This window comes from Bos indicus, chromosome 6 (genome assembly GCF_029378745.1).
Source record: "Bos indicus isolate NIAB-ARS_2022 breed Sahiwal x Tharparkar chromosome 6, NIAB-ARS_B.indTharparkar_mat_pri_1.0, whole genome shotgun sequence".
In the NCBI taxonomy this organism is placed as follows: Eukaryota; Metazoa; Chordata; class Mammalia; order Artiodactyla; family Bovidae; genus Bos; species Bos indicus.
Window position 1 is genome coordinate 59,331,005 of NC_091765.1, and position 12,835 is coordinate 59,343,839.

The 12,835-nt window shown below is 37.5% G+C and overlaps 1 protein-coding gene across 3 annotated transcripts in view; it reads right to left on the reverse strand.

Moving 5' to 3' along the window:
* Positions 1-3,482: 3,482 nt before the first annotated feature.
* SMIM14 (small integral membrane protein 14) overlaps positions 3,483-12,835 on the reverse strand; it is a 61,095-nt gene continuing 51,742 nt past the window's right edge. For all 3 annotated transcript variants that reach the window (XM_070791320.1, XM_019962611.2, XM_019962610.2), the window contains 2 exons: positions 8,834-8,976; positions 3,483-6,702 (listed from right to left, as the gene is read on the reverse strand). In XM_070791320.1, coding sequence (XP_070647421.1) covers positions 6,670-6,702; positions 8,834-8,976 — 176 coding nt within the window. In that variant the 3' untranslated portion in view covers positions 3,483-6,669. The remainder of the gene's footprint in view (positions 6,703-8,833; positions 8,977-12,835) is intronic.

The following is a 12,835-nucleotide window of genomic DNA, read 5'->3' on the forward strand; positions in this document are numbered from 1 at the left end:
CATGATCTTCGTTTTTTTAATGTTGAGTTTTAAGTCAGCTTTTTTTCTCTCCTGTTTCAATTTCATCAAGAAGCTCTTTAATTCCTCTTCACTTTCTGCCATAAGGGTAGTGTCATCTGCATATCTGAGGTTATTGATATTTTTCCTGGCAATCTTGATTCCAGCTTGTGCTTCATTCAGCCCAGCATTTCTCATGATGAACTCTGCATATAAGTTAAATAAACAAGGTGACAATATACAGTCTTGATGTACTTCTTTCCCAATTTGGAACCAGTCCTTTGTTCCATGTCCAGTTCTAACTGTTGCTTCTTGACCTCTATACAGATTTCTCAGGAGGCAGGTCAGGTGGTCTGGTATTCCCGTCTCTTTAAGAATTTTCCAGTTTGTTGTGATCCACACAGTCAAAGGCTTTGGTGTAGTCAATGAAGCAGATGTTTTTCTGCAACTCTTTTGCTTTCTCTATGATCCAGCAGACATTGGCAGGATGTTGATCTCTGGTTCCTCTGCCTTTTCTAAATCCAGCTTAAACATCTGGAAGTTCTCGGTTCACGTACTGTTGAAGCCTCACTTGGGAGAATTTTGAGCATTACTTTGCTAGCCTATGAGATGAGTGCAATTGTTCAATAATTTGAACATTCTTTGGCATTGCCTTTCTTTGGGATTGGAATGAAAACTGACCTTTTCCAGTCCTGTGGCCACTGCTGAGTTTTCCAAATTTGCTAGCATATTGAGTGCAGCACTTTCACAGCATCATCTTTTAGGATTTCAAATAACTCAACTGAAATTCCATCACCTCCACCAGCTTTGTTCGCAGTGATGCTTCCTAAGGCCCACTCGACTTCACATTCCAAGGTGTTTAATCACACTGATTCTGGCATGAAGGACAGCAGCTGGGCTTGCAGTTATCTGAATGCTTTGAGGCTATCAAGTTTTGTCTGCAAGTCTTACAGTTTCTTGTAGTTTCTGCATTATAATCTTGCTGTTACTTGTAGCTTTACTGAACAACTGTATTAAAATAAATGAAGGTAGTTGTAGAGATTGTTTGGCTTGCTCACACATGGAGCCAAGTTTAGGTGAAAGGTACAAATCAAGGCTTAGATCCCCTTCTACCTCCTTGTGTATTTCAGCAAAATACAGAAAAAAAGAATTAAAATGACATCAGTAGTACGGTTTCTGAAGTGGGACGGACACATATGAACCTATGTTAAGAAAGAGCATCAAGATTGCTTTGCACTGACTTCTAAAAGGAAAAAAAAAACATTTAAGATAGTATGCCACTTTTCAATATTCTCTTAGGAACATACAAGTAGTAAAGTTTAAAATTATAGGTCTAGGATTTGCTCATGGAGTGGACGGCTGCAGGTGTGTAGAAAATGAGATAACTAGAGGATGTTAGGGGACTGAGTATTGAAAGGGTTGTCTTCTTGGATACTGATACCAGAATCACCATAGAAGAATGCTGAAAAGACAGGCAGAAGTCCAGTGCTAAAATCTTCAAGGAGTGAGGAGTAATCCAGAGGTCTATAAATAACTGTGAAAGCTAGGGTAGAATACTCTAACAGCATGAGCTTCAAGAGTTGGAGAGTTTTAGGGAGGACAGAATGATAGCCTGGCTGTCCAAGAGAGAAAGTGGGAAGAGGTTCACTGTGTCTCCATTCCTTGGTCATTGGTCTGGAAAAGAAAACCGCTCTCACTCAAGAGGCAAGAGTTAGTACCCTTAAGAAGATACCATGTTTTGGGGAAGAGAATGTTCAGAGAAAGGGTTGAAAATATGGGGCTTTTGCAGATGATGACCCTTAAGTTTAGGAGGTTTGGGGCATGAGGAAAGGTATGAGATTGAATCAGCTGAGGGGGAATGAATGATGATGGCCTTGGAGTCTTGGACTTATGGAAGCCAATATAAACAGGGGTATAGGACATGACAGGATTAATCAAGGCAGTCTCTAAGGTGAATTACCACAGCCAGGCCATGAGTGTAGGGAGAGAGTAGGGAGCCTTGGCAAAAACATGTAGGTATCAGTGAGTCTTGCTGTCAGACACGATGATATTGGGGCTGAGGCCAATACAGGGGTGACCTCACTGTGGAGGGGTCTCTTTGGGTATCACCTGACAACTCTGCACATATTCTTATCTTCCATCTTAAAACAACAGGAATAGAAACTTCTTCTCGTCCCAGACCCACATCGCTCTGAAGTTACTACTCCATTTCTCTGCTCCCAATCACTGTAAACCCCCTCCAAAGAGTCACTTGTACTTGTCTCTCCTTCCTTACCCTAATTTCTTTCCTTAACTACTCCAAGCTGGGTTTTCATCATTACTCTAACAAAACATCTTTTCTCAAGTTCACTATGAATCCTTTGTCAAAATGTTTAACTCTCCACCTCGATGTTTTTTCTCAGTAGAATTGAATACCGCTGAGCCCTCCTCCCTTTAGAGATTTGCTTTCTTTCCAGGCTTCCAAGACTACATTCATATGGTTTTCTTCTTCTTTCACAGGGTGCTCCTTCTCAGTCTATTTCGTAGGTTCCTCTTTCAACCAGGGCTCTAAATACGTACCCAGGTCCAAGTCGAAATATAGTTGACATAAAGCATTATGTTAGTTTCAGGTATACCATGTAGTGATTTGACATTTATATACATGAAATCATCAGAAGTCTAGTAACCATCTGTTTTCAGTTATTAGACTATTATTGACCATAGTCCCTATGCTGTATATTACCTCCCTGTGACTTATTTATAACTGGAGGTTTTTGCCTGTTAATTTCCTTCAGCTATTTTGTCCTCCCCTGCTTCCCCACACCACCTCCCACCCCGCTCTCTCCCTTCTGGTGACCACCCATTTGTTCTGTGTATCTGTTTTCATTTTTTCTTAATATTTCACATATCAGTGAAATCATATGGTCTTTCTGACCCACTTCACTTAGCATAAAATATCCTCCAGATTCATTCATGTCACAAATGGCAAGATTCCTCTTCTTTTAATGGCTGAATAATATTCTATTCCATGTATACCACATCGTTATCTGAGCATCTGTCAATGAACACTTAGTTGCTTCTGTGATCTTTAGTATCTGGATGCACTCCAGGTCATGGAGCAAAAGCAAATTTTCACTTTTGTGTGTTTTCGGAACAGTTACATGTCTAGCTCCTTTTGGGTAACATATATCTGCTCATATAATTAACACTATTGGATAGCAAATGTCTGTCTACTGGACCTGTATTCTAGGAAGAAATAACAAAGGAAATGTAACTGCAACCTAATTTCCTAGAGATTCTTAGAATCCTTCTGAATACTGGCCCCAGACTGCTATTACATAAATATTCTTCGTATAACTCAAAGTTCTTCTTGCTCAGGAATGTCTTAGTTAAGGGTAAAAAAAATCTTACCAAAAAAAAACCCTGTTTAATAAAGGACTTTAACATTTTACTAGGCAAAAGATGCTTGCTTCTCTTCCCACAAAAATCAAACAGAAAACAGTGAGTGTTACTAATGTTTCCTATTTATTCATTAATAAAAAGTGCATAGTACAAGCCCTTTTTCCCAATCCAAGTACTCAGTAAAAGATTACAATAAACCCTGGATGGCACAGACATGATTTGTTTGGCATGATTTAAACATTTAAAAACAGCAGTTAACATTTGGTACATCACATGACCACTTTTGCTTTTAACAAAGTAATCATCAGACACAGTAACAAATACATATGACTTTTCATTTAGAAATGTTATAAAGTTAAGACTAAACCTACTATTGCAACAACAAAAATTTCACCCATTAATTTAAACTCTCGATTTCTCCTTCAAGTTGCTGTTTTGTGTCTTAAGCTGAGCTGGTCAAATTTTAGCACATATTCATTGACAGACTTTGATTCAGGGTGTGAGACTTCTGAGGTTCCTTTGAAAATATAAGATACAGATAATTTATAAACACTGTAACATCGCATATCACAAAGACACTAAAAGTAACCACTGAATGGCTGTAGTTAATAGTTACTTTAGAAACTCTCTCCAAGTAGTTTAAGTAAAATATGACTTGTTGAACATGGGATAGTGTTTGGATAGATACATCATAAAATCTTTTACTATACACAGTTCTAATGTTTTTTCCATGTGGAAAGCAAAACAAAACAAAACATTATTTTGCATAAAATAACATTAAATAACTCTAAAACAAAATAAACTATTAATGGCATTTGTGGGCTGTTTAAGAGCCAAAAGTGATTAAAATGTGAAGCTTTTTTCCAGACTATTTAAAAATTATTGTAGCCATAATTTAGGTGAATGTTTACAAGCCAAATAATGAGTAAGGGTGTGCTCAATACAGAATAATATAAATTACTAATTAGGTTAAAAGGAATACTTTATGTGCTACCCCATACTATCTTTGTTGGGAGGGCAGAGAAATTGTACAAGCAGAAAAACCAAGACTAAATACTTCACTAAGAACTTTTGTTATTAAATAGACGGTCCATATAGGAAAAGGTTAATATTCTAATGTAATGTCAATTAAGTATATGTGACAGAAATGAAGAACTAGGAATAAGAACCCAGATTTCCAGGTCTCTAGCTAATACTAGATATTGTTTCTAGGTCACAGCCACTTCCTTCAACCAAAGTCAATTCTTCTTTGTGGCTTACAGGGTCTTAGTTCCCTGATCAGGGATTGAACCTGGGCCCTAGGCAGTGAAAGCATTGAGTCCTAATCACTGGACCACAGGGAATTCCCCGAAGTCAATTCTTAGTTCTTTGTGAACCACAGATTCAGTGACACATCACTATCTCTTCCAGAGACTAGCTTTCTAGCAGCTTAAACAGCAGACCGTTACAAGATATGTACTAGCCTTCAAAGTTCAGGGGTGAGGGCAGAAAAAGAAATGATTACAGGGATTCAGCTCCATCTTAGGCCATTCCTGCCCTTTCTGCTTTAAAAGCTATGAAGCTGAGAAGGCTTTTAATAGGCCATATTGAGAGGAAAAACCTTAAATCTATGGTGTTCTTTTACCCAGGATTTGACTTACCTGTGTTATGACACCCCTCGATTAACACAAGTAATTAACAGTAGGTTATTTTATTTCAAGAAAAGTTGAGCACAAAGCCAAGATGCACAGGAGGAATGCAAGCATTCGATATCAGGTTATATAATGAAATGAAGCCCTTACAGTGTTTATAGCCTAGAACAGAATCATAATAAAGGAGAAAAATACCCTACAAGTGTCACGTAATTGTATCAGAAACTCTATTAAACAGTACAATAATATGGAGAAGTTTATTCAATTCATACAAGTAATTTCTCAGATCTATACAGTGAAAAGCTAAACTGATCTGGGAGGTGGAGCATCCTTACATTGACAGCAAAATATCTTCTAGCCCCCATAAATCATCTGCAATCATTTGTTAGAAAAAAATTCTATAACCACACAGGTCATGCAGACTTTTTATGCCATTTGTATTCATTTTCTTTCAAACTGAACAAGAACAAATGAAACCTTTTACATTTTTATTCATTTCAAAATTTTCCTTATATTAGTGCTCCTCCCCACCCCAATCCATCCTATTACCAAACAAGAATGAGACAGAGATTGAGAAAAAATATCCTTGATTGTTTCTCATTTTCCTCCTTTTCCCTTGGAGTAAACCAAGAATTCATTAAATATTTTTTAAAGTCAGAAAGATAACAAGACTCTAAAATTTTTCTTCCAAAAAAAAAAAGAGAGTAAGTAAATAGCATTCAAATGTCAGTAATCAAACAGGCCCCCAAGACAGCTTTAAGATCGTTTCATTTAACAGGGAAGTTTACAACACAAAAGCAGCTTCCTGAGAGGCACCCACTTTAAAAATAAGTTATAGCTTAAATTATTACTGTATAGATTATACCTGGCAAAGGTAGAAAGAATTAAATTTTTTCCTCCTTTCATGAACTGTGTAATAAGGCTAGTGTGCAGAGGCTTACAAATTTCATATAATGGACTGTAAATCATCCACCATATTTAAATCATGTTTATTTAAAGTTTTCTTAATATTAGACATTTTATGGGAATAAAAACTTAGTAAACAGTTATTTCATTTCTTTTCTCCTCTTCTTAGCCACATAAATCATCTGTAGTGGATGATACAGATTTCAGCTGTAATTTGTAAAATATTCCAAAAGTTGTCACAGTCCTAAGAACTAGAGAAAACTGCCATCCACAAATAAACTACCAAGGTAAATATAAATACAGTGTGGTTCTAATCTTCTTTCATACAATCTCAGGTAACCCCAAATACCTTTATAAATACCTTATTAAAAAAACAATTTTTAAACCCATTGAAACTACTTAAAATATTTAAATGTAGAGATCTCAAATTTCCTTCTATCAGGCCGGAAATTACCACAAAAATTATGATCACAGTTACAAACAGAACGAATGGAATGTTTAAGTTCAGGATAACCAAAAAAGCCCCATGTAACTTTTTAATGTAATCATTTACTCAAATATAGGAAAGGTGATGACACAGGAAGCAAAAATAAGCTCGCAAGTGAAATTTCTAGAAGCTCATGAAAACAATACCATCCCATACTGCAGATGCAAAAGAAAAAACAGTTCTAATGGGGTTAAGAGTACTCTGGTCATCTTCGTTCATTTGGTCGTGCAAGGTGTTAAACTATTTTCACTTCCCATATCCACAAAGTTAGTCCACAGGAGGGGCTGGTGGATCTTGTCCCTGACATCAGAGAGAGAGAAATTATGAAATTGACTTCTTAAATTCCCCAGTGCAACCAATCTAACACATACAGTAAGAACTGAGCAGCGATGGCCCTCAACTTCCCATCCTAAATCATATACTTATTTGGACTTCTATGTTTCTGCACAAGAGAGCACTGTGATTTACCAACATTTATCTTTCTTTGTAGTAAGGAAAAAAAGAAAATTTTGTAACAGTGATATTGACTTAGGTGAAAGTGCTCTCCCTGACAGCTCCAGAGGTGATATTTAAACCAGTTAAGGTAGTCTCATCCTTCTTGCTAATAAGGTGACTGAGTACAGTACAATTAAAATGAAGCTAAGGACTTGTATTTCTCTCTACAGAACATCTGTCAGTGAGGAAATAGGTGGCTCCAGCTCCTACTGGTAGCTGCCCTACAGGGACCAGAAAGGGAGCCTACCTTGGAATAAATAATGGTGTGAGGAAGAAACTAGGTCTCTAATGAACTGTTAAAACTTTCTAAACACTGACCCTCCCTCTGGATTTCTTGATATGTACACCAATAAAGCCAATTACTTAAACCAGGCTGAAATGATTTTTGTTACTTATAATAGAAAGCATCTGAACTGTAAAGGAAAGAGCAGAGCTTTTAGGAACCTTTAGCAAGATTCCACTTATTTATTACTCTGATATGCTATATGAAACCCCAGATGAGGATAATCAATTTTTCTGCTTGGAATTGGTCAATATGTCTTCATGCTTATTCACAGAGCTGTGGGACTACCACTCCTAGAACTGCTGGTCTACAATGAACTAAGGTTCAGGGGATGGTAATCTTGCATTTCTGTCACTTTTAAATGGCTTCTAATTTAGCTCCAAACATTGAGGATGTTGCTCTTTGATATGAAAGTAACAAAACTGTACATAGAAAGAAAAAAGGCTAGGGAGAAAGCACTTTATCAAGACAACATACAAGCTGTTTTATGGATACACTCCTCCTCTCCAAGAAAACCTAAAAATAAGGCATTTTATATAGGGCTAATGACAGCTTCTTTCTTAACTAAAGTCAGCATGTACATATCTAAATGTTCCAGTCCCAAAGCACTGACCAATTAACGTTGCATATTTGCTTTCTCCTATATAAGCAACTGGTCTAGTTAAACTTCTTTTTAATATTAGCAACACAAGATTGGGGGAAAGAAGCAATTATTTTAGGCTGAAGAAGGGAACTAGTGGGATAATTTGGTGTCATCAAGTGAATCCACCATGGAAACAGTTTTAAAGAGATAATACCCAAATGAAATGAGAAAGAAAAAAAGTATAAATATTGGCTCTGAAAAGAAAAAGAATCCTTTAATGGAGGCTCTATTAAAGACGGTAATCAAAAACTCCCTGTTGGGTCACTATATCGTATTTTTCATTTAGGTTCTAAAAATTGTTATAATCATGATATCAAAATTTATCAACATAAATGATTCCTACCATTCCTTTTGCCAGCTCAGCTGACCTATTGAGATGCAGAACTGTCAGAATGAATTTGAGAGAAATAGGATGGGAAAGCAGGTTGAGCCAGATGGGCTCTGTGTCTCTGCTATATTTGACATCTAGGACAGAAGGGGAGAAAATGGAGAGAGAGAGAGTGAATGAGTGAGAGACAGAGTGTGTGTGTGTGTGTGTGTGCGCACATGCAAGTGTGTGTGCACGCACGCAAGTGTGTGTGTGTGTGTGTGCACGCGTCCGCCCAAGTAGGGACATTTGAACTGTAGCTAGTAAGAGTATCTATGAACCTTGGGACATGAGAGGCAAGGGATCAACTGTGAGGTGGACAGAACTAGAAACTGGAGGACTGAGATTTGAGAACTATCACTGTGGATTATCATGAACTGGACCATTTTTTACGTTTCTTGTATGAGTAAACATTGAAATTCATCTTAAAATGATGTGGGGGCTATTGGTCTGTACTTCTCTATGTGTAACGCCATGAAAACTAAGCCATTTGGGATTGCAAGACTTACTGGAACTACATAGGAAGAATTTAATTTACTCTATGAGCTAAATCTTCCTTTTGCTAATTTAGATATTTCAGTCAAAACAACTCCACCCCTTTCCCAGACTACACCCCAAAAGATCTCTAATCCACAACACTTACATTATGAGGACTGGCTGGTTTTCCAGTTAGGTTGGATCCTCTTAGATTAGGAGGTCTCAACAGAAACAAGATCACTGCAATAACCATCCAGGCCATCAAGATCATGGTAATACTGATGCCATTATCGCTAGAGGGTCCTGGCACTAAAGACAAACAGAAAATGTATTTGCAACAAAAACTGTTGAATAATTACCATGTTGTTAGTAAATGTAAAAACAAACTTTAATGTTTAAATAACTTCAAAATTGTATTAATATAAAAACTATTAATAATTTTAAGAATTATTAAATATTTACATCTTCAATTTCCCTTTCCTCCTGTGAGAAAATCTAAATGGTAAATGGTATAAAATAGTCATAAGCCAGAGACTATTAAATAAAGATTCTTAATAGTATAGTAGTTCTTAATAATTTGGGGTAATAGAATCCTTTGAGAATTTGATAAAAAAAAAAGACTCCACTATAAGAATCCATGTATACACATTTAACAATTTTGTATATATTAATAATTGCAACAGATTCATGGCAATTCATAGCTATACTGAGATCTGCAGAACCCAGGTTAAGACCACTTGATATACAGAAAAGCCATGCTAGGGGAGAGGGGATTATGCATTTTAATTACAGAAGCATCCTGAAAAAACAATAGAGCTTAAGGAAAAGGGGACATCTCAGTTGTGAATTAAAGATCCCTTTAATGACATTTTCAAACAAAGAGATTAATTTGGCCTTGTTTTGGAAAAAGAATTTGGATTCAGATCTAGCTATTTCAAAGTCTATGCATTTATCCAGAGGGAAAAAAATCAGGTCTGTATAGCTATCAGTCCCTCACGGCAGCCTTATCTTATTTATTTCAGAATAATAAGTACCTGGCTCATGGAACAAGCTTAACAAATTTATAATATATGAAATGCGTATTAGAGAACTCAACGTATCAGAAATGAAAATTCTAGATGAGATTTCTAGAGAAAATAGTATCTATAGGTGGTTACTGTCAATTTTATTTTTTAAATACCACTCAAATCTGTCCACTTGCAGCTCCACACCCACACTTGTTCAAGCTGCCATCACTTCTTGTCTGGTGTACTGCTATGGCTTCTTAACCAACCTCCTCATACTTACTCTTGACTCCTTTAATTCTATCCTTTAAGCTGCTTCAAGAGTGATTTTTAAAAAAAAGCAAAATATTATCTATTATGTTTATTACTAAATAATAGTTAAAAGTTGAGCGGCTACTTTGAACCAGGCATTATCTCTCTTAATCCCTTTTAACAATCTTTTTATTTTTATTCTGGCTGAGCCTGGAGACGTGTGGGATCTTGGTTCCCAGCTTCCCAGACCAGGGATGGAACCCAGGTCATCAGCAGTGAAAGTGCTGAGTCCTAACTACTGGACCTCCAAGGAATTCCTTAGCAATCTTATTTTATGGCAGGTATATAATATCTTTCATTTTATAGATGAGGAATCTGGGGAATGGGGGGTTAAATCCCAATGTCATACAGTCGGCATGTGGCAAAGCTGCAGTTTAAATACAGTGGTCCCATTCCAGGGTCTGTGCTCTTAACCTCTTTACTATGTCATAATCTCTGACAGTATCACATAGAAGACAGGCCCCTGAAAATTATTACTCCTGTGGGTAGTAAAATTGGCAAATACAGATTTTAAAAGGATTTTTGATAAATTTACAACTAGCTGTTAGAGTATATAAAGGTAGTCAAAGAAAGAGAACTGTGCTGTCTACATATGATTACTTCATATAGTGCACCACTCAGAAGTAAAATGCTGCACTGGTTAGACCTCAAGTGTAAGCCCAATGCCAATTCAGTGTAGAAAATGGGTCCCTTGCTTTTTGATGCTCTTCACGAGTAAAGGACTGTGAAGTTTCAGATAGTTAAACCTCTGATCCCAAGTTTGCTAATGCCTAGTTCTAGACAAAGCAAACGTGGTAAAATGCTCACTCTCTGTGTGAGACTCTCATGGTGCTAACATGACTCCTAGTCCCCCGATGTTGTCTCCTAGCTTGGTTCCTACCGCAGCCTCTCCTTCCTGCACGCTGCTGCCGAAAAAGTCTGCTTACGACACTGCTCTTCACACCCCTCTGCTGACTAACCCAGTGACTCACTCTCCACTGTCTACTGCTTTGACTCTGAATGCTTCAGCCTGGCCTTTCCTCATAAGACGTGGCCCTACTCATCAATGTTACCTCTTACCATTTCTCAGAAAAATCATCCTCTGCCCTAGTCAACCTCACTCCTTCTTCCTCCTTTATCCAGTGGATCCCTGACTTGCCTGCCCAACAGAATAGCCTGTGACAACATCAACGTCACCATTTCTAAGGCCCTGCCTCATATCATCTCATTCAGGAGCACCTCCGGGGTGGGGTCAGGAACCAACAATATTTTTAAAGCTTTCCAAGTGACTCTGATGCAATAGTTCAATGCTAGTTTGGCTGCCATTCATCAACTTCGCAAACTCTGTCCTTCTGGGGAATCATTATTTTTCCCAGTCTGGCATGATCTCATTTAACTCATTCAACAACATCCTACAACCTGCTCTCGTCTGGTGAAAAAAAGCTCCATTTTCTCTGCCCATTCTTTCCTTTCTTCTCTAGACTAGGGTAGCATTTCTAGTTTGAAAGAACAGTTTCCTACTTCTCCTAATTAGTTCATTAACTTTTTAAAAATGAGACTATCTCATAGCTGTTTGACTTTACCTCCCCTTAAATAAATAATCCCTGTGCCTCGATTTTTTTTACCTGTGAAAATGGCAATATTACCACCATCTCACAGAACCGTTGTGAAGACGGAAATGATCAGTACACGAAAAGGAGCACAGTACCTGGAACACAATAGGTATTCGATAAACATCAGCCATTACTGATCTGTGCTCTAGCTGATATGTCCATTACATAGACATACTCTGCAGGGTTATTAACAAAAAGCTGAAAACAGACCTAAACATTTGCCAAGAGCATCCAATTAAGAAATTATGGTATGTGGGGGTTGGGGTGAAGCTGTAACACAATGGTGAGGTTTACATGAGACAAGCAACAAGCTATTTCTTGACAGAGGGGAAAAAACAGGTGAAAAACAGTGTGTACTAAGAAAGGGGGGTGGCAAATAATAAATATTTGCCTGTATATGCACAAAGAAATTGTGGAAAGATACCCAGAAGGCCAATAATACCCAGAGACAGGACCTGGATAGATGGGAGAATATGAGCAGGAAATCATCTTTTCACTATATACTAATTAACTGCTTGAGTTTTGAACCACGTATTTTGGGATTAGAGATACCGGATACCTGAACTGACTTAGGCTTCTTCATGAAGTCTCAGAACATATAAGCTACTCAAGCTCCCTGGCACTGCATGCAGCAAATACAAACAAGTATCAGGAGCAGCTGTTGTAAAGTCAACAGGGAGAAGTGAAAGAGCCTTTACATGATCTGGCCACTATGGTTTTTATTGTGATAACTTTTTGGTACTAAATATTCTAAACATTAATATAGTACCAAATAATCTGATATTAAAGAAGTACAATCACATGGGGGATATAAAACCTGTTCTCTTCACTGCCTAGGAATTATTTGCCTTAAGAGGATAAATACTTTTTACTCTATGGTCTAGAAAAATGTCACATCATAAAAATGTAAAAGGATTTTGTACAGTAAAATACACTGTTGCATTCTACTCAATGGTTAAGTCTTTGGTTACAAGAAAAAGTAAGTATTATAATCAAGTAAGATGTCAAACAGGATAGTCACAGTGACGCTATTAACTTAGTTGGACACAAGGAAGATGATAAAGAGAGAGGATCTAACAGCTGACAGATCCTGAGGGATTATTTCTCTAAACTTATACAGACGGCCAATGATCTAGTCATTCACGCCTATGAAACGGAACCTCCATAAACCCCCTGAATGATGGGGTTCACGGAGCTTCTGGGCCAGGGCACACATGGAGTTAGCCGGGAGGACGGTGCACCCAAGAAGACAGGGAGGCT